Source organism: Megascapheus bottae, chromosome 19, assembly GCF_031878675.1.
Source record: "Megascapheus bottae isolate mThoBot1 chromosome 19, mThoBot2.hap1, whole genome shotgun sequence".
NCBI classification, from domain to species: domain Eukaryota; kingdom Metazoa; phylum Chordata; class Mammalia; order Rodentia; family Geomyidae; genus Megascapheus; species Megascapheus bottae.
This window is the reverse complement of record NC_143527.1, coordinates 41,541,586-41,567,370: the sequence shown is the minus strand read 5'-3', so window position 1 is coordinate 41,567,370 and position 25,785 is coordinate 41,541,586. Positions and strand designations below refer to the sequence as shown.

At 44.9% G+C, this 25,785-nt stretch overlaps 1 protein-coding gene and 1 pseudogene across 1 annotated transcript in view; one reads left to right on the top strand and one right to left on the bottom strand.

Moving 5' to 3' along the window:
- The first annotated feature begins 628 nt into the window (after positions 1-628).
- The window catches only part of Mppe1 (metallophosphoesterase 1), a 31,767-nt gene continuing 6,610 nt past the window's right edge, over positions 629-25,785 (top strand). The window contains exons 1-5 of the mRNA XM_090353424.1: positions 629-939; positions 18,600-18,957; positions 19,812-19,920; positions 23,800-23,903; positions 24,778-24,852. Of these exons, the coding sequence (XP_090209550.1) occupies positions 18,659-18,957; positions 19,812-19,920; positions 23,800-23,903; positions 24,778-24,852 (587 nt within the window). The 5' untranslated portion in view covers positions 629-939; positions 18,600-18,658. The remainder of the gene's footprint in view (positions 940-18,599; positions 18,958-19,811; positions 19,921-23,799; positions 23,904-24,777; positions 24,853-25,785) is intronic.
- LOC150049907 (cyclin-D-binding Myb-like transcription factor 1 pseudogene) lies at positions 10,967-13,361 on the bottom strand (annotated as a pseudogene).

Genomic DNA, 25,785 nt, shown 5'->3' with positions numbered 1-25,785 from the left:
GAGGGGGAGAAATGGGGGCGGTGCGAGTCGAGAGTCTCCCCGCGAGCCCTCGGAGGGGGACGGGGAGGGGGAGGCCGGGGGAGGGAGAGGCCGGGGGCCCCGCGCGCCGCCCACCCCCGTCCCCTCCTCCCGACCCCCACGCTCCTCCCCCCCGCCCCTCCCCGGGCCCGCGCGCCTCCTCCCCTTCCTCTCCCCCCTGGCCTCCCCCCCCCCCCAGTCAAGCGTCCTTCTACCCCCGTCCCCCACCTCCTCCCTCCTGCCGCCCCCTCCCCCCTCCCCCTCTCTCCACCCCCCAGGCCCTATCCTCTACCTCACGGTCCCCCCTTTCCCCCCCTATGCTTCACCCGCACTGCCAGGGCCCAAAGGGAGAAGGAGGGCTCCAGGCCCGGGCCTCCTAGCCAGGTGTGTGTGTGTGTGTGTGTGGACCCTGTTGACAGGCGTTCCAGGTGTGTGTGTACGTGTGTACCACGCTGACAGGCGTTCCAGGTGTGTGTCTGTGTATGTGTGTGTAGGGGAGTGGAGACCCCGCTGACAGGTGTTCCAGGTGTGTGTGTGTGTAGGGGAGTGGAGACCCTGCTGACAGGTGTTCCAGGTGTGTGTGTGTGTGTGTGTACGTGTGTGTACCACGCTGACAGGTGTTCCAGGTGTGTGTCTGTGTATGTGTGTGTAGGGGAGTGGAGACCCCGCTGACAGGTGTTCCAGATGTGCATGTGTGTGTGTGTGTGTGTGTTGTGTGTGTGTGTGTACCACGCTGACAGGCGTTCCAGGTGTGTGTTGGAGATCCGAGTCTCATGGATTTTCCTGCCTGGGCTGGCTTTGAACCATGGTTCTCAGCAGTGGCTGGGATGACACTTGCCTTTTCTTGCCTTTGAACTTCCCAGGAACATCTACTCCACCTAACAAGCAGTGGTCTACCCCACCCCTCCATCCTCGATCCAGGTAGGTGTTCTAGAAGGAGCAGGAGGGGGCTGGCAGGGGGAGCCACAGGCCTTCCCATGTGTTTCTCTGAATGTCACCTTACTACATCTGCTTCGATGGGCAGTGCAGTGTCCGGGAGGGGAGTCTCCCTGGTCATTTTCACAGCACTTACACATCTGCTTGAGGATGCCCCAAAGGGCTGGCCTCTCCTCCAAGCTTGCATGACACTTGAATAATTCCAACCATTTGTTTCCCAACTGGAGGGGAAACCTTCCTGGTACTTCTTAAACTTTTTGTCCTTTCCTTAATATTTTTAGTCATTTTGTTAATAATTGTAACATTATCCAAAAAGAAATGTACTTACTACCTGACTTCTGTAATTGTAATCCCTCTGTACACTACCTTTAGAATAGCAATCTAAATTTTTTATTTTACTTTTTGTTGAAATAACTGGTGTGATTTCTCTCTCACTGGACTCTAATCATAGAATCAGTAAGCGTTTTATATCTAGCTTCTTTTGGCTTACGTTAGACTCAGCCGTGTTCTTCCATGTAGCTGCAAATTATTATTTTTCCTGGATAATTGCACTCCACTGTGTGCATATTTATTTATCTATCTACTATTTGTTGGCTGTTACGTACATTGCTACTAACAGTGATACCTCTGAATTTTGATGTGCCTGTGTATTTTATTTATATGTTATCTAAATGGAATTCTTGTGCCATAGAGCACATGTCCATTTAAGCTCTACTAACTCATGCCATGTTTTCTAGAAAGATCATTGCCACTCTATGCTACCAGCAATGTGACAGGAATCTCCACATCTTAGCCAGTAATTGATATGCCAGGCTTTACAATCATAGCTATCCCATTATATGTGTATGTTAGTTATTTAGCTTCTCCTAAAGACTTTATTTAAATTTCACAATCTGTATGACATTTTTGTGGTTAAGGTTTAAACTCAAGTCTCCAAAATCGCTTGGCTTGGTGCCCTGTCACTTGACCCATACTTCCAAGTCCTGCGTTTTGAACTCACTTAGACTATTCTGTTTGAGCTAGCCTTGAACCGTAATCCTTCACATCTCAGCTTCCTGAATGGCTAGAATCACAGGTGTGAACTGGTACCTGGTTGGATTCTATTCTTGATGGCTAAATAATACTGCACTGTATAAACCACACTTTATTATTGTGTGTTTGTGCATGCATGTATACATGTACGAGTCCTGGAGCTTGAACTCAGGGCCTGAGTACTCTCCCTGAGCTCTTTTGCTCAAGGCTAGTGCTCTGTCACTTGATCCACAGTTCCACTTCTGGCCTTTGGTCGAGTATTGGAGATAAGTATCTTGAGTAGCTAGGATTACAAGTGTGAGCCACCTCCCTGGCTTGAGTTTACCTTTCTTTTGTGTGTGTGTGTGTGTGTTGATACTGGGTCTTGAACTTACAGCCAAGGCACTATTATTTAGCTTTTTGTTGTTGTTCAATGCTGCTTCTCTACTACTTGAGCTACATCCACACTTTGAGTTTTTCTTTTTTCTTATTGGTGGCTGATTATAAATAAAAATCTCATTCACTTTCTTGCCCTGGCTGGTTTCAAACTTTAATCCTCAGATCTCAGCCTTCTGAGTAGCTAGGATAGCAGACGTGAGCCACCAGCACATGGTTATAAGTCTATGTTTTAGGTCTAGCATGTACAAATGAGAAAACAAACCAACCAACAAACATGTGAGCCTTTGTCCTCTGAGTCTGGCTTACTCACTTGACAACCATTTTTCTGTAACTGTCACAATTTCATTCTTTAAGACTGAATAATACTCCATTATATATATTACTGTATTTTCTTGATTCATTCATCAGTTGTAGGTTATCTGGGCAGCTCCTGTACCTTGGCTATTATGAATATTGTTGCACTGAACATGAGTGTGCAAGTGCCTCTGAAGTATCCCGACTGACATTCCAAGAATGTAGGGCATTACTGGATTATTATTTTGAAGTACTATGGATCAAACCAGGCTTGAGTATGCTAGAAAAGCATTCTACAGCTGAGCTATATTCTCAGTTCTGCATTGGGACTTTGAAATGTCTACCCAGTAAGCTAGGTAAGGTGAGCTCACAACTATAATCCTAACCACTCAGGAGGCTGAGATCTGATGATCACAACTAAAACACAGCTGGTCCAGGCAGGAAAGTCCATGAGACTCCATCAAAAACTGGAAGTGATGCTAGTCTTGAGAACAAAACTGGAAAGAGTATGAGGCTCTGAGTTCAAGTGTTTGTATTTGTACCGGCATCATACAAATATGAATAGACAATATTATGGATGATGTTGATCTGTTTTTAGATTTTACAGGTGGTATAAGAAGTAAATTTAAGGGTTGGGAGTTTTGCCTAGTGGTAAAGTGGCCTAGCATGAATGAATATTTGGGTTTAGTACCACATACATAAAAAAAGCCAGAAGTGGTGCTGAGAGCTCTAGCCTTGAGAAAGTCCAATGATAGTGCCTAGGCTCTGAGTTTAAGCCCAAGGACTGGCAAAAAAAAAAAAAAAAGTAGGGCCAGGAGTTTGGCCTAGTGGTTAAAGTGCTTGCCTAGCATGCATGAAGACCCGGGTTCGATTCCTCGGTACCACATACATAGAAAAAAGCCGGAAGTGGTGCTGAGGCTCAAGTGGTAGAGCTCTAGCCTTGAGAAAGTCCAAGGACAGTGCTCAGGCCCTGAGCTCAAGCCCAGGACTGGCAAAAAAAAAAAAAAAGTAAATTTAGAAGTTTCTAGATTGTGTCTTATCTAACTTGTATTTCCTGGAATCTCCTTGAAAGAATGCTTTCCTAACCTATGGTTAGGATAAAGTAGTCTTCTGAACTTCTTGCAGCCATCCTGGTGTGTCTTGCTGGGTGGAGGGAATTCCACACAGTACTGAAAAGCCTAGAGGTGACAGAGGCTATTGGTTGAATGCAGATGCCTAGTTCAAGGTGAGCTAGGAGAGAACCCTGCTTCAGAGACAAGCAGATGCATAGTGTTATGAAAGCTTTGTATAGAGAATGCTCGGATTCTGTCTTGATAACCTCCCTAAATGGCTTGAAGCACCAGCCTCTGTATAGACTCTAAGTATACCCTATATGGAAGGCCAGGCCTCTCTTCCCTAGATGGAAAAGTTCTGATGGTACCTGAGTATGTCCATATAAGGTCTGGCATCTTGTCTTCATGGTGGGGAGGCGGGAGAGGGAGGTGAAGCCCCACCTCCCCTGCCGGGCATACCTGATAGGTTACTAAACCTGTCAGTCCAGTGCCTGGGACTGGGGGTTTCCTGTGACCCTGTCCCCTCACCTGGCCCTATTTTGGCCTATTTAGCTTAGGTACTAGGATGCCATGCCACATGTCCCCATGTTTATCTCTGGTCACCATGGCATCCCAGTTCAGCTCTCCATTAGAGCAGAATTGGTTTGTTGAATTGTTTTTGTTCTTTCTTTTCTCTCTGGCCTTCATGGCAGTTTCCTAACAGTGTTGAGTGCATTGGCTGGCTGCTGGGCTTTGAGACAGGAGTCCATCATGTACTCGCTGGCCTTTTAATAAAGACTCCAAGGGGAGGGAAATGGGGACAAAAACATGAGAAGGGGTAGCAATGATCGTTAAGTAATACACCTTCTATCTGGTGAATATAATGTAACCCTTCTATTAATTACAATAAATATATATATATATATTAAAAGAAATAAAGACTCCAAGATTCGACCTCTCAAAATGTGGTTTGTGTGTTTTCTTACCTTACAGGGTTTCACTGTAACCATTGACAAGGGATACACCTTTTTGGTGTTGAGTCTGGTTATAACAGATGGCAGCTTGCGCCCCCTGGTGGTAACATTTAGAATTCCCATCATCCCGCTGTCAGGTCCTTCCCATGGCCCACATCCTCAACTGGCTTTCTCTTCTAGCCCTGCACACTTCATCCTTGATGGTTGAGTTTCTTGGCCTGAGATTGTTTGGACCCCAGTCTCACTGTCAGCCCTGTCCACCTGCCTGAGGTGAGGATCTCTCTTTTTTTTTTTTTGGCTGGAAGCAGGCCTTGACTTCAGGGCCTGGGCACTGCCCTGGTCTCTGGGGTAGAATCATATAGTGGGAGCCTGAAATGCTGTGCTTTGTGCTGGCCCAGGTTTTACATGCGCAAGACCTGGGTTCGACAGGAGTTTGAGCTAATTATTAGCAAACATGTTGATGGAAGGCACAAAATATTCTTGTTTGTCTTATCTTCCTGTGGTAAAGTCATTAAAGCATCTTTATTTTTTTAAAGAATTTATTAATGTTGATTTTTTTTTTTTGCCAGTCCTGGGCTTGAGCTCAGGGCCTGAACACTGTCCCTGGATTTTCTCAAGGCTAGACCTCTACCCCTTGAGCCTCAGCACCACTTCTGGCTTTTTTTTTCTATGTATGTGGTACCAAGGAATCGAACCCGGGTCTTCATGCATGCTAGGCAAGCACTTTAACCACTAGGCCAAACTCCCGGCCTGTTGATTTTTACATCATTTTAAATGACAAGTTTAACAAACAAGTGTTCAAGAAGGGAATCTCTCTTTAAATATTTTTAATGGAGAATGCTCTGTCTTGTGAAGAAATTATTCAATTTTTCTCAAAAGCCTTTAAAAAAATCTTTTTCCACTCTCTACCCCTTATACTGGGGATTGAACTCATGGATTCGGGTTTCATGAGCTATGGGTCTTGAGCTTTATATCCCAAACTTTGTTTTCTATTTCTTTTTGATGCCAGTTTTGAGGCTTGAACTCAAGCCCTAGGTGCTGCCCCTTAGCTTTTATGCTCAAAGCTAGTGTTCTACTTCTTGAATCCCAGATCCACTTCCAGCTCTTTCTTGGTGATTACTTGGAGATTGGGTTTGGACTTTGATCCTCAGATCTCAACCTCCTGAGATTGCAGGCACGAGCCACCAATGTCCAGCTGTGTTTTAGAGATAGATTCTTGCAAACTTTGTCTAGGCTGATCTTGAACTCTCACTACTTTCCTGCTTCTGTCTTCAAAGTAGTATGTCCAATTATATTCCTATTCCTATTTTGTGATGGTATAATAAATCCAAGACTAAAGTCCATGACATAAATTGAATTGTAATTACTATTAAAATTAAACCAGATTTTCAAATAAGAACACTAAAAATGTTTTACAGCTTGGTGGCAGGGATTGCTCAGTGGTTGGATAGATGCTTCCAAGGTCCTGAGTTCAATTCTTAGTACCTCCTCCCTCCACCCTGCAACGGAGACTAGCATCTGGTTTAGTGTTGTACTTTCTACTGTGGAAGACAGCCTCTCCAAAGCCAAAATCGCTGACAACTCCCAAAATGCATGTCCTTATATTAACTTCCCATAGCAGATCAGAACTGGTCTGGGTAGCCATAAAGGGCAATAGATTCTGCTGCTTGAACTTTCCTCATTCTGGAGGTGAGATGGCCATAAAGAAGTTCTCTTTGCAGGGTATGGCATGCCTCACCTCCCTACTCTCTCCTTCCCTTCCCTCCCTCCTCCCCTCCCTCCCTCCTTCTTTTATCCCTTCCTTCTTGTCTTTGTCCTTCCCCTCTTCCTCTTTTTTTTTTTTTTTTGCCAGTCCTGGGCTTGAGCTCAGAGCCTGAGCCCTATCCTTGGACTTTCTCAAGGCTAGAACTCTAGCCCTTGAGCCTCAGCACCATTTCCAGCTTTTTTTCTTTTTCTTTTCTATGTATATGGTACTGAGGAATCAAACCCGGGTCTTCGTGCATGCTAGGCAAGCACTCTACCACTAGGCCAAACTCCCAGCCCCTTGTAATACACCTCTTAAAGTGCCAAGATCTTAAGTTTTTTGGAGCACATGACTGGATATCAAAAACAAAGATGCAGAAGCACAGTTGCCACTTAGAGAGATTCCAGCATACCTCAACAGCTGTGAAATGACGTGATCACCAGGCAACTTTCCTACACGGAAGGAGCTGTTAGAGAGGTAGAAAGTGGAGCCTATAACTTCCACCAACATCAGAGAAGTCCATAAAAGTATTCTTGCCAGTTTTCACAGAGAATAAAGGGTTTGGGGCTCACACCTGTAATCCTAGCTAATCAGGAGGCTGAGAACTGAGGGTTGAGGTTTGTAGCCAATCTGGGCAGAAAGAGGTCCACGAAACTCTTGTCTCCAATTAACCACTGATGAGCCAGAAGTGGAGGTGAGGCTCAAGTGGTAGATCGCATCCTTGAGTGAAAAACTTTAGAGACAGCACCCAGGCTCTGAGTTCAAGCCCCAGTACTGGTACAAAATTAAAAATAAAAAGCTGCTCATTATGAATCACCTACGGGAGCAGGGATTTCATTTTTTTTTTTTTTTGCCAGTCTTGGGATTTGAACTGAGGGCCTGGACGCTGTCCTTGAGCTTTCTCAAGGCTAGTGCTCTACCACTTGGCTTTTTCTGTGTATGTGGTACTGAGGAATCGAGCCCAGTGCTTTGTGTACGCTATGCAAGCACTCTACCACTAGGCCACATTCCTGGCTCAGGGACTTCTTCCACGTGGTGTAGTGGGGTCCAAAGGTAACAAACCATGAGACCACTCAGAACACGATTAGGATGCTAAACATTCATTGAGCAGGGAAGGAGCTGATGTGCGAGGGCTACACCCCAAGGTCGTGATCTTGGAGTGCAGCCCCGATGTATAAAAGCAGGCTTTTTTTTTTTTTTTGCCAGTCCTGGGCCTTGAACTCAGGGCCTGAGCATTGTCCTAATGTTTTCTCAAAGTCCATGAGACTTTTATTTTCAATTAACCACCTAAAAGCCAGTAGTGGAGCTGTGGCTCAAATGGTAGAGTATAAGCCTTGAGTGGACAAGTTAAGAGGCAGTGTGCCAGCCCTGAGTTCAAGCCTTAGTACTGGCACATAAATAAAGCAAAAACCAGACCCTTGGAATTGGAGTTAGAGTGAAAAAATATTTTTTTTTTTTTGCTAGTCCTGGGGGCTTGAACTCAGGGCCTGGGCATTGTTCTGGAGCTTTCTCAAGAATAGCACTCTACTACTTGAGCCAGCACTTCTGGTTTTTTCTGTGTATGTGGTACCAAGGAACTGAACCCATGCCATGCTAGGCAAGCACTCCCGGCCCCTGGAGTAAATCTTAACAATCACAAGGTACATTTCTCTGATTTATTTAGTTTTCCTCCCATGGTAAGGAAGTAGAGTTGTACACTCTTGGTTAGGTTAATGACAGTATCATGTAATCAATTAAGACTTCAATGAAGCCCTTTCAATTCCTAAGTCCACTCTAGAAGTTCTAATAATATCCGTTTTATTGTTTTAATGGTTTTATTTTTGCTGATGAAATCATTTTATGGACTGTGTCCTGATAATGTAGAACAACTTTTCAGCCAAGCGCTGATGGCTCACACCTGTAATCCTACTACCTAGGGTGGCTATGATGATCTGAAGATAGAGGTTCAAAGCTACCCAGCCAGAAAAGTCCATTAAAGTCGTTTCCAGCAAAAAGCTGAACCTGGAGCTGGGCTTAAGTGCTAGAGAACCAGCCTTGAAAGGAAAAAAGCTAAGGGATAGCATGCAGGTCTTGAGCTAAAGCTACAGAATTAAAAAAAAAAAAAGTTTCCTGGGGCCGGGAGTTTGGCCTAGTGGTTAAAGTGCTTGCCTAGCATGCATGAAGACCAGGGTTTGATTCCTCGGTACCACATACATAGAAAAAAGCCAGAAGTGGTGCTGAGGCTTAAGTGGTAGAATGCTAGCCTTGAGAAAGTCCAAGGACAGTGCTCAGGCCCTGAGCTCAAGCCCAGGACTGGCAAAAAAAAAAAAAAAAAAAGTTTCCTTCCTGTGTCAACAGCTCTTGGTCTTGTTTCACAATTCTAAGAGGAAAAGGATCCTGTGTGGGGCATTAAAAAATCAGTAGCAGTGCCAGGAGTTTGGCCTAGTGATAGAGTGTGCCTACCATGCATGAAGACCCGGGTTCAATTCCTCGGTACCACATACATAGAAAAAAGCTGGAAGTGGTGCTGAGGCTCAAGTGGTAGAGCTCTAGCCTTGAGAAAGCCCAAGGACAGTGCTCAGACCCTGAGCTCAAGCCCAGGACTGGCAAAAATAAATAAATAAATAATAAATCAGTAGCAACTCCTCCTCTGTTTTTCAGATTTCAGCAACAGTTGAGCAGGTCAATTCATGACCTTCCACAGCTTTGTCATATCTCCCTCAGACTTCAGCATGACTGGGGATTGAACCTAGGGCCTCAGATATGCTGGGCAAGCACACTACATTTGAACTGTACCCTCAGCCCTGGGAAAAAATCAGATGTGATTAGACCTAGGGATTAGATTGTGCCCACAGGATAATCCAGTGTAATCCCATCATCTCAGGGGCCTGGCCCTTGATCACATCCTAAAGTCCTTTTTGCCATAAAAGGCAGCAGAGCATGTTCATAGGGCCAGGGTCTGAACTGAGGATATCTTTCAGGGCTGCCATTCTACCACAGTGCCCATGTAACTCCCCCCCCCCCATCTGTACTAGAGCTTGAACTCAAGGCCTGGGCACTGTCCCTTGGCTTTTTTGCTCAAGATTAGCACCCTACCATTTGAGTCACAACTGTACTTACAGCTTTTTAAGAGTCTCTTGGGGAAGTGAGCACAGGGACAGCTCCCAGACCCTGAGTTCAAGCTCCATGACTAAAAAAAAAAAAAGCTGGGTACTGGTAGCTCATGCCTGTACTCCCAGCTACTCAGAAGCAAGATCTGAGGATCACAATTCAAAGCTAGCCCATACAGGAAAGTCAGTGAGACTCTTATCTCAAATTAACCACCAGAAAACTGGAAGTGGAGCTATGGCTCAAAGTAGTAATGTAAGCTCTGACCCAGAAAACCATACAGGCACACAGTCATGTAGAACAAAGGAAAGTTTATTGCCAACAAAAAGGCCAAGTCTCACAGGGAGAAAAGACACCTGTCTTTGTCTGAGGTGCTACTGAGAAACTATGGAGGGGACTTTCCTAGTGGCAGGGCTCTGGTATGGATGCGGAGGCTAGGATTTATGGCAACTGCCCAAATAGTAGACAACGGGTCTTGCAGCTTTCCAGGTCACTCCAAGGGCATCTTATATGGTTATAGCTGCCCCAAAGGATGGCCATCTAAAGGTAAAAGGGATGGAAGCTGCTTATTTATTGCCTCACTAATTGGGCCTTGTATTGTCTAGAAGAGTTTGCAAAGCTACAGCAAGGAGCCTGCTGCACTACCAGAGAGCTAACCTTGAGGGGAAAAAAACAAACAAAAAAAAAAACAAAAAAGAGCTCAATGACAGCTCCCAGACCCTGAGTTCAAGTCCCATAACTGACAGAAAAATAAGAAAAGAAAACGAAAACAAAAGTGTCATGGACTTTTTTTTGGCTCAGTTTGAACCTTGATCCTTAGATATCATCCTGAGTAGCTAAAGGTTACAGGAAGGAGCCACCAGTGACCACTCCCGTAGTTTTTTTTTTTCTATTTTTATCCATATTTCTCTTCACCTTGCCTAAATTATCTCCCCACTGCCAGTAGTGGGCTTACTAAAAATCACTGCCACACAAATACATAAATCTCCTGGTATTTGTATGCTTCTCAAATTAATACTGTGTATGCTTTTAAAGAAGGCCAGTAATCAGCTCTACAGATCATGGAGATAAGGACTTTCTGAAATATCCTGGCCGAGCAAAGACTGGATAGAGTGCCATGTGTGATCAGTAGAGTTGAATATTGCTGGCTTTTAAACTCAAGTTTGGTGGTTTAAATTTTTTCTAGTATATGCAATTCCCTTCTGAAAACACTAAATGCAAGGATGACAGTTAATACTTCCATTCACTCTCCAAGTACACCCTGTCATAAAACTGCTCCTCAAAGGACAAACTTATGAGGAGGCAAAAAGTCAAAGCATCAACATCATGTGTATGTGACTAAAATACTATAGCTACATATCAACCAAAAGAATGGGTGAATTAAACCTTTTGAAGGTTGCCCTTCTGTTTTTGGAGATACTGTAACTTCATAGAGTGACTTCTTTGTACAACTGCCTGTCTCTAAGAATTACTTAATGACAGTTCACCAATTCCTTAACATCTTTTGAGATTTCTTCTTCTGTTCTGGCCATAGTACTATTCTTCAGTTCTGTGCTACTTTGGTCACTGAATTTGGATACATGAGTCATTAAGTCATCTTAGGCTGATAGAATTTCAGCTGGGAAATCATCTGCTTCTAATGCATCCGGAGGTTCTTGAAAATCAGATGACTGAATATCACCAGCAGTTAATTCTGTTTGGGGTGTGGAAGATGTGATGTCCTCTGTAGCAACAGTCTTGGTATGTGACGTTTTACTGTGCCATTGTTGCTCATGGTCAACAGATGTTCTGGAGATAAAGCATGAATGATCAGTTCAGGAGAGTAGTGGCTATCAGGGTTAGTGTGGGACCAGCTGTCAGTCAGGAGAAGACCTTGACTAGAGCTTATTTGAAATAGGGAGGGGCCTAGAAGGCCTGTGGGCTGTAAACAGAAAGATGGAAGAATCTTAGATGTCTGTAGTGTTCCACTGTTTAATGTTACTGTTTCTGGGTTAGCAGCAGCAGCAGCAGCAGCAACAGTAGCAGAAGAGTCTGTTGAAGGGATTTGGGTAATCTAGACTGGAATATGCAATGCTGGAGCTTGGAGATGTGGTTGAATTATTGGACTCTGATCTGCACATGTTGTACAATGACAATGGAATTACTGGAACTCCAGATCCTGATTTATTCTTCAAAAGCACTGGGTGGGGTTTTTTTTTTGGCAGTTTTGGGGCTTGAACTCAGGGACTGGGGCACTGTCCCTGAGCTTCTTTTGCTCAAGGCTAGCCCTCTACCACTTGAGCCACAGCACTACTTCCAGTTTTTTCTGTGTATGTGGTACTAAGGAATTGAACCCAGGGCTTTATAAATGCTAGGCAAGCTCTCTATCACTAGGCCACATTCCAAGCCCATTATATAATTGTTTTTTTTTTTTTTTTTTTTTGCCAGTCCTAGGCTTGAGCTCAGGGCCTGAGCACTGTCCTTGGACTTTCTCAAGGCTAGAGCTCTACCACTTGAGCCTCAGCACCACTTCCGGCTTTTTTTTTTTCTATGTATGTGGTACTGAGGAATCGAACCCGGGTCTTCATGCATGCTAGGCAAGCACTTTAACCACTAGGCCAAACTCCCGGCCCCTATATAATTGTTTAAGATATTTATTAAGATAGGGAATGAAACATTCTTATAGCTTGCAACTTGCCTTTTGATGGTCGACTTCGAAGCCATTGTGGTGAATGGCTTGTGCTCTAGCCCTGAGCTTACAGATCCTAGTTTATGTCATTTTCATCAGCTACCTCAAGTTCTGCTATCCTAAGGATGAGATTGATATCATCTTCCTTGATCTACTCAGTACTCCCATTCTGTTTCCAGTTCAGGTAGTTGAGCCATTTAGGACACAGCTGCCCAAGACATCCTTGTGTCACTTGGCTCAGTGCTGGTTAATTCTTGAACCCCTCTGCAAGTCTCTTCTCCACCTCCTGTCCATTTTCCCATGCTGCAAGTATCCTTCACCAGTCTACACTGGCCATTGACAGAGGAGTCATTGCTATGATTTGTCCAAACCTCCCTGGGCCTCTCAATTTCACCAGGTGTATATTTTCCCACATGGTTTCTGTCATCAGACCTGTGAAGCACTCTTCTATAAACTGCAAACAAAGTCTGGTTCAAGCCCCATGCTGCAGAAATCTGTTCTTTTGTCTTTTAACATCACAAAGATGGTATCTAGCATCTTTCATTCCATGTACCTTTAGATAAGGTTATATATTGTTTATCAATACAGCAACATCTTCCTCGGATCACATGCTCTGTTACTTAGAATAGCCTTATCCCCTTTGGTTATAAACCATGCCTGGCGAATGGCTGGTGCTCCCTCATCACTCAAGGCATCTAGTTGTTCATTCTGTAAAATCTGGATCGGTGTCACCACTCCTTCAGTAAGCTCATCATCTCCCACCTGTGTGGCTGTAGTCAGGGTCACCTCAGAACTGCGATCATTTTCTTCAGTTGGGAGTGCAAACACGGAGTAGATTCATCGCTACTCCCACCACCCTCAGAGGACAAACAAAGCCTCTTCTGAGCTGGGAAGAGCCTGGAGCCCAGGAGGACCATACTGAGACTCAAGCATCCTCAGCAGCAGCTTTTAGGGCAGGTCAAGGTCTTTTCCCAGCCACCTCATTCACACATCAAAGCCACCTCCTAGCCACTTTTAGGGCTGGCTCCTAACCATTCCTATCATCTTAGGGTTGGCTCATTAGCTATCCCCCCTCCCCGTCACTCCATTGCTGTGGATGTGGGGAGGGGTGGGGGAGAGTTTGCAGACCCTGGATGGAGTCTTCGGGCCGTCCAGTTAGTAGGTCATCTGGCCTCCGCGTGGAGTGTACAGGCCCTGGGTGAGTCAGCAAGCCCTTGTCCCCCTCCTGCTGCTGGTAAGCCTGCCCTTGGTTCTCACTTGCATTACTCCCCCCCCCCCCCCATCTAGCTCGTTGGCTGTGCGCATGTCCGTTACCCTGAGCTCAGTTACTTGGCCAGCTCGTCGTGGTGTCTGCTGTCTATGTTCAGGCTTCTTTCCAGGATTTGTAAAATAGTGGATGCGCGAGCACGTGGAAACGTCGGCCCTGCAAACATTATTCGAGTAATTGTTAAAAAGAAAGAAAAGAAATCCCTCGCTAGAGCCTCTGCAGGTCTCCCTGCTGCGCCTCGCCTCCCGGGCCCGCGGCCGAGTCCCACGGCGGGGAGGGCGCGGCGAGCGCGGGCGCCGGGGCTTCCGGCGGAAGGAGGGCGGAAGCGCCGGGGCGCCGCGCCACCGGCCGCTTCCGGCGCCGCACACCGGAGGCTGCGCCTCGGCTCCGGGCCCGGCCGCGCGGGGGAGCGCCCCGGCGTCTCCTCCCGGCCTCCAGCCCGCGCGCCCTCCCTCCCGTTGGCGGCGGCCTCCCGGGCGAATCCGCCGGGCGGGGGACCCGAGGGCCACGCAGCCTCGGCTGGGCGGTTTAGATCGGCGCCTCGCAGCCTCGCAGCCCGGCGTCCAGGGAGCCCCGGCCGCGGAGGCTTCGCCGGAGGACTCGGGGTCCGCGTCCCCCGGAGCGGCACCTCCACCGAGGCCCGGGGCCTCTCTGCGTCCCGGACTCCCCACCGCCCGCCCTTCCCGACGCGCCAGTGGTCAGCTGTCGACCAAGCGCTTCGCCTGCTCGCTGGGAGAGCTCGGGGACTGCAGGCCCAGGTACCACAGCAACACTGGAAAACACGGATAAAGTAGTGACCGCCTGGCAGCCTGAGCGCGGTGGCTGGGGAGTGCCAGCCTGCTCCAAGATTCCAGATAAACGAGGAGCCCTTGAAGAGGGCATTTCATGGGCCGAGGACGATTTATGTATTTTTCGCAACACTGTATTTGAGATAATGAGTTCATTAACTACATACTCATTGCGCGTGTGTTGGAGGAATTAGATATCTAATAATCGCATAGAAAGAAATTAAAACTTGGTGGATAAGAATATTTTGCTTTCAGTGATCAACTGCAGCTCTTGTATGCTGCGCATATAAAATAAGGTTCCCCATGTTTTTTTTTTTTAAATATAGATATAATTGTATGTGTGGTGCTAGAAATTGAACCCAGGACCTGGTCCGAAAGTGCTATGTCTCCCCCACCTCCCCTCGCCACCTCGTCTTTCTTTTTTGAGACGGTGGGTGCCTTCCTAAGAAACCCAGGCAGGCATTGAGTTTGCAACCTTCCACACAATGTCATGTATTTCCTTACCTTCTCAGTTTTCATTTTTATTTTCAAGGCCTGGATTTAATTTGTTGTTGTTGAATTAAGAACAAAACACCACATTTTCTGTTTTGTTCCATGTGGCTATGCTTTGATTTTAGGGAACAAATTCAAACTTGGAGCCTTCGTAGAGGTCCCAGTCTTCCAGTAACATCTTTAAAAGATGAGATGACAAATAGATTCTCCTGAAAGTCCCTAAGACTTTTTTTTTTTTGATATGGACTGGGGATGGAACCCAGGGTTTCAACATGCTGTTGCCCTACCACTTGAGCTATGCTTCCAGCCCAGCCTTTTCTGGTTAATTGGAGATACAGTCTGTTGAACGTTTTCCCTGGGCTGGTTTCAAACAATCTCTAGATGTCAGCCTTTTGGGTAGCTAGAATTATAGTTGTAAACCACTGGCACCTAGCTGAGAGTATTAATGTTTATAATTCTAAAATGTTTGGTGAAATGAGGGTAAAGGAGGGTATAGTAGAATCAGCAATGAGCACTGAACTCTTTGCTTGCCACTTGCTAGTCATGGGAAATGGGTAATGATTGAAAAGGCCAGCTGCCTGTCTTAAGGGGGCGAGTAGCCTAGTGCAGAGATACATGACATTTGCAATATCATGGCCAGTGTATGTGGAAACATATATTAAAAAAAATAAAAGTTTCATGAAGTTACTATACCTGGCCTTTCCTCTGTGTAGTCTAACCAAGATTTTCTATTTGTTTTGTTCTATTTAATTAAAAAAAAAACATTTCAATCCTGAACCATCAAACCCATTCTGTCAAAATGAGTATCTTCTACTTTTGTGAAAAATTCTACCATCATAGATATTACTGAACTAGTTTGTGTTTTTGTGTGTTTTCCTATTTTTGGTTTTTAGAGACAGTGTCTTATGTAGCCAGGACTGGCCTCAAATTCATTGCTCTCATTCTACCAAGTGTTGGGATTACAGGTGTATACTAACCATGAGCAGTTGTTTTAGGTTGTTTTTTAGTGCTTTTTTTTTTTTTTGCCAGTTCTGGGTGGTCTTGAACTTAGGGCCTGGGCACTGTCCTCGAGCCTTTTCAAGGCTAGAACTTTATCACTTGAGCCATAACACCACTTTCAGTTTTTTTTTTTTTTTTTTTTTTTTTATGTATGTGGTACCAAGCAGTGGAACCCAGGGCTTGGTGCATGCTAGGCAAGCACTCTTACCACTAGGCCACACTCCAGGCCTGCGTTTTCATTTTGATTGTCTTTCCTGAGCTAGCACTATGATGTCTGTATGTGAGATAGTAGAAACCAAACTGCCTGGGGTTCAACATTGCACTCCTCAACAAGGCCTTCAGAATCTAACCTAGGACCCATCAGGAGAGTTCCAACAGCCAGCCTAAACTATTTTGTGGGGATATACAATGTTCCTGTGGCATTCATATTTGATCTTTTTTTTCCCCAAAATGATCACATTATACAGAGAGCTGATTGGAACTATAGCAGGATTTTCTCACCGAAGAACAGTACCACCAGCTAGCTAGCTAGCTAGCTTGCTTCTCTCTTTCCATGCTTCCTGAGTCTCTTCTTGAATAAAAATAGCTCTGTAGGAGATTTTTCTTTCTTTATGGACAGGAGCTAGAAATTTGAGGGCCAGAGCTCTTCATTTTTTATTTTTATTTATTTTTGGTTGTAGGGTTTAGACTCGGGGCCTGGGTGCTGTCCCTGAGTTTCTTTTGCTCAAGGCTAGTGCTCTACCACTTTAAGCCACAGCTCCACTTTCATGGTTTTAGATATTTAATTGGAAATAAGAGTTTCTGGGACTTTCCTATCTGGGCTGGCTTTGAACTTCAATCCTCAGATCTCTGCCCCCTGAGTATCTAGGATTATAGGCATGAGCTACCAGTACCGGCTGAACGTGTCCACTTTTAGCCTCTAGTCTGTCTGTGCAAAATGATCCTCCTTGCCGTGGCTTTTTTTTTTTTCTTCTTCCTCCTCCTCCTCTTCCTCTCTTTATTTTGGTTTAATACTGTGGCTTGGAACTCAGGACCTCACGTTCTCAGTTGGCTTTTTCTGTTCCAGGCTGGTGCTCTATCACGTGAGCAACAGCTCCATTTCTGACTTTTTGTTGGCTAATTGGAGGTTAAAGTTTCATGGATTTGTCTTCCAGGACTGGCTTCAAACATCCCTTCTCAGATCTCAGCCTCCTGAGGTATGAGCCACCAGTTTCCAGCTTCAGTGGCTTTCTTTCAAATGAGTCTCAGTGCCAGTGAGCCCAGCTGGAGGCTGAATGTGGCCAAGCCCAGATTCCCAGGACATACAGTCCCACCTTTGGACTCCTCCTCAGTTTAGCTCAAATTCCCTAAAGGACTTTCCTGACCCTGGGCAAAGCCAGACTTTCAGCTTCTTTGTCCCTTAGTCATAACTGCTCAGAACTGGTTCTCTGATGTAGACGTGAGGGTGGAAGAAGAACAGCCCTCAACTTGTCCTTCTGGTATTTCATCTTGGGAAATGTGAAGTGAGGAGCTTCTAAAGCTGCCATGGTTTGCACTTAGGTGGAAGGGGTGAATTTTTTCAAAGTGCACTGTGTACATGTATTGAGATAGCACAGTGAAACCCCTGTCATACTACAAAAAAAAAAAAAGTCATCAAACTACAAAAAAAAGTGTACTAATTGAAATAAAAAATCCTAACCCTAGGGGCCGGGAGCATAGCCTAGTGGTAGAATGCTCCCCTAGCATGTATGAAGCCCTGGATTGAATTCCTTGGTACCACATAGACAGAAGAAGCTAGAAATTGTGCTGTAGCTCAGGCGGCAGAGCAAAGACAGTGCCCAGGCCCTGAGTTCAAGCCCCAAGACTGGCAAAAAAATAAACAACCCTCCCCCCCTCCCAAAAAAATACCAACAAACCCTATAGGTGTTTTCAGCTGCTGTTTCCTCCAAAGTGAGATAGCAGAGTCAAACAGTTGCCCCTCAGTTTGGGTGCTAGGGCTTGAACTCAGGGCCCAGGCCCTGTCCCTTAGCTTTTTCTGCTCAAGGCTGGTTTTCTATCACTGGAGCCATAGATCCACTTCTGGCTTATTGCTAATTAAACGGAGATTAAAAAAAAAAAATCTCACTGACTTTCTTGCCTGGGCTGGTTTTGAACTGTGAGCCTCCCATCTCAGCCTCCAGAGTGTCTAGTGTTACAGGTGTGATCCACTGGCATCTAGTAGACTGAATCCAAACAAAGACCAATGGGTACCTGAAGGGGCAGAGTCCCTTGTCAACCCTTAGGGCCTGTCTTTGTGATGAGTGCCAGCCATATTAGAGCAGTCCCACCGAGGCCATGCTACCAGCTGCTGCCAGCGACTAGAGTCACCTGAGTTCATCTTCACATCTGCTTACACATAAGTGTGTAAGCCAGCTGCTGCACTTTCCTTGGTAGAGTCTAGCCAAGTACTAGCATTCCAGAGCAGACCTGGTAGAGGGCAGAGCTTCCTATGCCAATCCTCCCTTCTTTCCTTTTTATTTTTGAGCGGTGGTCCCATGTCTCATTACATGACCTAGACTTGCAGCCAGCTGAGTGTCTGGAATTGCAGGCATGTGCTACCCTGCTTGGCTCATTGGCTCTTAATAAGAGAAAAGGCAGTAATACTAGTTTTTTTTTTTTTTTTTTTTTTTTTTTTTTTGCCAGTGCTGGAGTTTGAACTCAGGGCCTGAGCACTGTCTTTGGGCTTTCACAAGCCTAGCACTCTACCACTTGAACCATAGCACCACTTTAGGCTTTTTCTGTGTATGTGGTATCGAGGAATCAAATCTAGGGCTTTGTGCATGCTGAGCAGGCACTCTACCACTAGGCCACGCTCCTTGGCCCAATACTGGAATTCTTAAGGATCATAACCCTCCTCTCCTTTTTTCCTGAAGGTACTTTGCTAAGACCTGGCTTCCTGTTCCTCCTGTCCCAGATTCTCCAGTGTGTCTGGATGGACTTGACTCTCCTGTGCTTGCAACTTCTGGGCAGAAGGCATGGCTCTGATGAAATGAGGCTGGGAAGGCTAAAGAGGAGGAGCTTCTTGCTGCTGAAACTCTTAGCCATTGTCTTGGCTGTGCTCCTGTTTTGTGAATTTTTTATCTATCATCTGGTGATTACCCAGTGTCATTGGCCTGAGATGAAAACTGAAGCCCATGGTGGTGGTCAGGAGCCTGTGCTGAGAGCCATGTTTTTGGCTGATACCCACTTGCTTGGGGAAATAAGAGGCCACTGGCTGGATAAATTACGAAGGTAAGGAGGAAAGTCTAGAATTCTTATGGAAGTCTGTCAGCTGCATGGCTTCTGTTAGTCATTTTCCTTGCAGAGAAGGATATTTGAGACCTTTGAATTTTTCCAGCTTCGTGTGCATTGAATATCCATTGTACTCATGGCCATGAAACTTGGAAGGTCAGATATAAGCCACTGATGAGTGTTTTGAGTTCAAACAAGTTACTGGGGCCCCTCTGAGCCCTGCCTCTCTGTTACTTGAGCCTCTTAGTACTGCTTTTTAAAATTTATATATTTTTTGTTTGTTTTTATATCAGTCCTTGGGCTTGAATGCAGGGCTTGACCACTGCTCTTAGCTTTGTGGCCCAAAGCTAGAATTTTGCCGTTTGTGCCACTGCTCTACCTCAGGCTTTTTAGTAGTTCATTGGAAATCATGTTCTCATGGACTTTCCTACCCAGGCTGACTTCCAATTCCAATCTCGATCCTTAATTCTCAGCCTCCCGAGGAAAAAAAAAAAAGAGTCTCATAGACTTTCCTGCCTGGGTTGGCTTCAAACCTTGGTTCTCACATCTCAGCCTTCTGAGTAGCTAGGATGACAGGTGTGAGCCACTGGCTGCCAGCTCCAGGGTTCTTTTGATGGAGTGATGGCCAGAGATGACACATTTGAGGCTGCATGGCTTTCCTTTGTGCCTTAATTGCCCATATTTAGTAAGATACAGACTCAGTGGCCTTTCCACAAAGGGGAGGAAGGCAGCAAGAGCTGCCTTTGTGAAAGAAAAAGGGGACCATTTGCTTTGTTTCGTAAATGACCGAGAAGACACAAAGGGCTTCTTCCTAAGAAACAAGTGGATGAATAATTTCTCCTTTGGTTCTCAAGGGAATGGCAGATGGAGAGAGCTTTCCAGACAGCTCTGTGGTGGCTGCAGCCAGAAGTCGTCTTCATTCTAGGGGACATCTTTGATGAAGGGAAGTGGAGCTCTCCTCAGGTAGGACCTCTGGTCGAAGTGCCCTAATTCTGACTGGAGTTTTTCATATAGATAGCTCCCAGAGCACCTGTGAAGCTATATTGGCTTGAGTTGAAATGCATGGTCGTGAGGCTAGCAGTAGAAGGGTGGTTAGCATGTGCTTAAGACAGATTGGTCAGACATCATTTGCTTGGGATATACAGTTCTATGAGCTTTTGGGGACAAAGAAACAGGCAAATGATTCCATTTCAATTACCACTCAAAGTCAGAATACATGTTGTAATGGACATTTAACTTTACACTTTTGTTTTCATTTTGGGATACAGCATTCTGGGACTGGAATCCAGGCCTTGCATGTGCTAGGCATGCGCATACATGTAGTAAGGATGTAGTAAGCTACATCCTTAGCCCAGAACTTTATTTTGTTTTGCTAGTCCTGGGGCTTGAACTCAGGGCCTGAGCACTATCCTGGAGCTTTTTCAAGGCTAGCACTCTTGTCACTTAAGCCATGGCACCATTTCTGGCTTTTTCCATTTATGTAGTACTGAGGAATTGAACCCAGGTCTTTGTACATACTAGGCAAGCACTCTACCACTAGGCCAAACTCCCAGTCCCAAATACACTCCTTTTTTTTTTTTTTTTTTTGGCATGGGTCATAAGGCTTGAATTTGGCTGGGGCGCTGCCCCTGAGTTCTTCAGCTCAAGGCTACTGCCCTACCCGTAGGCCTGGGCACTGTCCCTGAGCTCTTCAGCTCTAGGCTACCACCCTACCCTTGAACCAAGCCCTACTTCCCGTTTTCTAGAGGTTAATTGGAGAGAAGAGTCTTAAGTCTTTTTGTGCCCTGGTTGGCTTTGAACCTTGATCCTCAGATCTCAGCCTCCTGAGTTGCTAGGATTACACGTGTGAGCCACCTCGCCCAGCAATACTCTTGATGTTCAAAGGGATTTTAGAAGGGATTTTATATGAGGGTATTGAAACAAGAAATCTTTGGTTTTTCTAGGACAGTACTCGAAGCTTATTCTTTACACAGTTGTAATATTTATTATAATGTAGTCTCTAGTTAAATATTAGTTACTAGAAATACTACATGTAAAAAAATAACTATACACTGAATTGTGTATATTGCTTTTGCAAACTAAGAACAACACTTTATGATTTTCTAAGTTTGTTATTCTGATTTCCTGCTATTCTCACTTCAGTTTTTTGTTTTTGCTTTGGTGCCAATAGTGGGGCTTTCACATCAGGGCTTGGCACTCTTGCTAAGATTTTTGCTTATTGCTGGCACCCTGCCATTTGAGCCACACCTCCACTCCCAGCCTTTTACTTTATTGGAGATAACTCTTGGATTTGGCTGCCCAGGGTGGCTTTTAACTATAGATTTCAGCCTACTGAGTAGTTAGGATGACAGGAATGAACCACCAGCACCTGGCTATGTTACTCTGTGTTATCTCTTAAAGCACAGTCTTTGTAAATGTATTGAAGGACGTTATCTAGCCTGTTTCCCCAGGTTGTACCATAGTTAAAACTTCAGGGGGCGGGGAGTTTGGCCTAGTGGTAGAGTGCTTGCCTAGCATGCACGAAGACCCGGGTTCAATTCGTTGGTACCACATACATAGAAAAAAAAGCCAGAAGTGGTGCTGAGGCTCAGGTAGTAGAGCTCTAGCCTTGAGAAAGTCCAAGGACACTGAAGCCCAGGACTGACCAAAAAAAAACAAAAAACAAAAAACGACTTCAGGATAGTTGGTCATAACCCAGAAGATGGATATTTATATGTTATAGGAAGATATTTACTTGTGCAGTTAATATTTTTAGGCATATAAAAAGAAGAACTACAGAGTCATGCCAGTGACTCATGATTGTGTAATTCTAGTTACTCAGGGGGCTGGGACTTGACAATTGTAGTTTGAGGCTAGCCTGGGCAGAAAAGTCTGTGAGACTCTTACCTTCACTTAACCAATCCAGAAATGGAGGTGTGGCTCATGTGGTAAAGTGCCAGCCTTGAGTGAAAAAGCTAAGAGAAAGCATGAGGCTTTGAGTTGAAGCCTAAGGATTAGAATGACAACAAAAACAACAATCGAAATCTAGAGTAACATAATTCTGATGCTTTAATAGTAAAAGCAAATGTCAGAATAATCTGTATTTTATTTTTATTTATTTATTTATTTTTGCCAGTCTTGGGCTTGAGCTCAGGGCCTGAGCACTGTCCTTGGGCTTTCTCAAGGTTAGAGCCCTACCACATGAGCCTCAGCACCACTTCTGGCTTTTTTCTATGTATGTGGTACCGAGGAATCAAACCCGGGTCTTTGTGCATGCTAGGCAGGCACTCTACCACTAGGCCAAATTCCCGGCCCAATGTATTTTATTATTTTTATTAAAAGATTTTTATTAACTGATTTTTTACATCATATTTCAAATGTCAAGTTTAACAAACAAAAATTAAGCCAAGTCTTTGTATGTCATAGATATATATCGATCTATATATCAATGTGTCTATAGAATTATCTCCCATCATAGACATATATCTATATGTCATATTTTCACTTTCATGTCAGTAACCTTGAGTAACTATTGATTGAGTCATTGCTCTTGTACTGTTTGGATCTAATATAAACATATGAAGGAGACCATATGCCTTTTGTTCCTTTGGTCTTGGCTTATCTCACTCAACATGATTTGCACTAGATTCATTCACTTCCCAGGGAATACTATTATTTTATCTTGTCTGTTGGCTATGTAGAATTCCATTATATAGATGTACCACATATTTTGTATCCATTCACCTGTAGTGGGGCATCTGGGTTGTTTCCATAGCTTGGCTATTGTGATTAGTGCAGAGATGAACATGGCTGTGCAGGTGTCCTTATCATCATGATGCTGTAATTAATTATGAATCTTTTGTTTTTCTTTCTAGTATCACTTGTTCTCATTCTCAGTGTGAGCCACAGGGGATGTGCATTCTGAATGACACTGTCACCTTTGTCTCAATTGGAGCACATCTAGAACATTTGTGACATTTCCTGCATCTGTTCTTTGAACATGCATGGATCTGAAGATTTTTTTCCCCTTTTCTTTTTGATCAGTCATGAGGCTTGAATTCTGAGTCTGTGTTCTGTCCTTGAACATTTCAGCTCAAGGCTAGTGCTTTACCACTTTGAGCCACAGCACCACATCTGGTTTTCCAGTAGTTAATTGGACCTAAAAGTCTCAAGGACTTTCCTGCCTGGTCTGAGTTTGAACCATGATCCTTAGATCTCAGCCTCCTGAGCTGAAGCATTTTCTTAATCTGGAGTTTATGGACTTCAAGGAATCTTGGAATATTTAAAAAATTAAAAGTAGGGCTGGGAGTGTGGCCTAGTGGTAGAATGTTTCCCTAGAATGCACCAAGACCCAGGTTCAATTCCTTGATACCACATATATAGATAAAAGCTGGAAGTGGTGCTGTAGCTCAAGTGGTGTAGAGCTCTAGCCTTGAGAAAAGCCCAACAACAGTGCTCAGGCCCTGAGTTTAAGCCCCAGGACTGACAAAATGAATGAATGAATGAATGAATGTATTGTAATAGACTTGGAAAAAGAATTAAAATTTCATCACTCTATGTGATCTATGTGAACATGATTTGCAACAGGGAATTAATGCCTCAAAAACCCTATTTTAGTCCAGGCAAGAAGGCTTTTTTCCCCCCCTGCCAGTCCTGGGGCTTGAACTCAGGGCCTGGGCACCATCCCTGAGCTGCTTTTGCTGAATGCTAGCACTTTACCGGTTGAGCCACATCACTACTTTTGGCCTTTTCTGTTTATGTGGTACAGAGGAATGCAACCCAGGGCTTCATGTATGCTAGGCGAGTTTTCTAACAACTGTGCCACCTTCCCAGCCTGAAGAGGGCGTCCTTGTGTTCTTTTAGGCCTGGGCTGATGACGTGCAGCGGTTTCAGAAAATCTTCAGACACCCGCGTCATGTGCAGCTAAAAGTCATTGTTGGCAACCACGATATTGGTTTCCACTACCAGTAAGTGGAATTTTGAATTCAGGGCCTTGCGTTTTGCTATCTATTTGGGCAGATACTCTTACTGCTGGGCCAGGCCCTTAGCCTTGGTTTTTTTTTTTGTTTTTGTTTTTTTTGTTTTGGTGGGTCATGGGGCTTGAACTCGGCCTGGGGGCTGTCCCTGAGCTCTTTAGCTCAAGGCTGCCACCCTACCCTTTGAGCCACAGCACCACTTCCGCTTTTCTTTTTTTTTTTTTTTTGCCAGTCCTGGGCTTGAGCTCAGGGCCTGAGCTCTGTCCTTGGACTTTCTCAAGGCTAGAGCTCTACCACTTGAGCCTCAGCACCACTTCCGGCTTTTTTCTATGTATGTGGTACCGAGGAATCGAACCCGGGTCTTCATGCATGCTAGGCAAGCACTTTAACCACTAGGCCAAACTCCCGGCCCCCCACTTCCGCTTTTCTAGTGGTTTTAATTGAAGGTAAGTGTCTCATGGACTTTAGTGCCCAGGCTGGCTTTGAACCGCAGTCCTCAGATCTCAGGTCTCCTGAGTAGCTAGGATTACAGGCGTGAGCTACTGTACCCAGCTGTCTTAGCTCATTTTTAAGTACTTTTGTGTATTTACTCATTCACTCTGTTTTTTTTTTTTTCAGAGAGCAGAGATTTATTGAGAGCAAAATGAACTCATTTACTCTTTAGCAGTGGTCCCTTATATTAGTGATTGTTCCAGTCCAGACAGTGGGGTCCAAGGAAGCTAAGTCACTTTCCCCCGGGCTTCATGGGGAGTAGTGGAGCTCAGATTTGGACGATTGCCTGGGACAGCTGGAGTCTTTAACCTAAAGCTAGTGTGACCCTCAGAAACTTTTTTCATGACATATTTCTTTTTACAACTGAATGCAGGATGAACAGATACCTAGTAAAGCGATTTGAGAAGGTCTTCAACTCTGAAAGGCTGTTTTCTTGGAAAGGTGTTAAGTAAGTATTATTATTCATGGATTCTTATAGAGATTTTGAGTCCTTGAAGACGTTGTTTTTCTTTTTAAATATAGGGCTGGTTGTGGGCCCTGAGCTGTTGATCTCATGCTTCACCCTTGAGCTGTGAATTCCCCTTCCCCCAGCGCGGAACTTCATCTTCTTCTTCTTCTCCTTTTTCTTTTTTTTTTTTTTTGTGGGTCATGAGGCTTGAACTTGGCCTGGGTGCTGTCCCTGAGCTCTTCAGCTCAAGGCTAGCACCTAACTCTTGAGCCAAGCCCCACTTCCTGTTTTCTAGAGGTTAATTGGAGATAAGAGTCTCAGCTCTTAGCCTCCCGAGTAGCTGCGATTACAGGTGAGAGCCACTGCGCCTGACTTCCTTGACTTCTTACGTCTCCAGGCTGTGCTTGCTGTTGGTCACTGTGGGAGAAGATGGGTGGTATCCCAGTTGGTCTGTGGCTGCACCTGGAAGGTGATTGGCTCTGCACTGACCCTTACACATTTTACCAGCTCATTTTATTTTTTGTTGGATTTTTTCTTTTTTGCCAGTCCCGGGGCTTGAACTCAGGGCCTGAGCACTGTCCTTGGGCTTTCTCAAGGCTAGAGCTCTACCACTTGAGCCTCAGCACCACTTCTGTTTTTTTGTCTGTGTATGTGGTACGGAGGAATCGAACCTGATCTTCGTACATGCTAGGTGAGCACTCTACCACTAGGCTAAACTTCCGGTCCCTATCAGCTCACTTTATAAAGGCGGCTTTCTTTTGGTTTTGAGATAAGAGTCTCATTCTGATGCCAGGCTGGTCTAAACTCATGATGTCAAGTGTTCCTCCTGCTCTTGCTTTCAAAAGGCTGAGAATGTAGGAGTGTGACACCTTACATAGCTAAAAGGCATTTTTGTTTATTTGCTCAATTTTTTCTTTTTTCTTCTTATTTTTC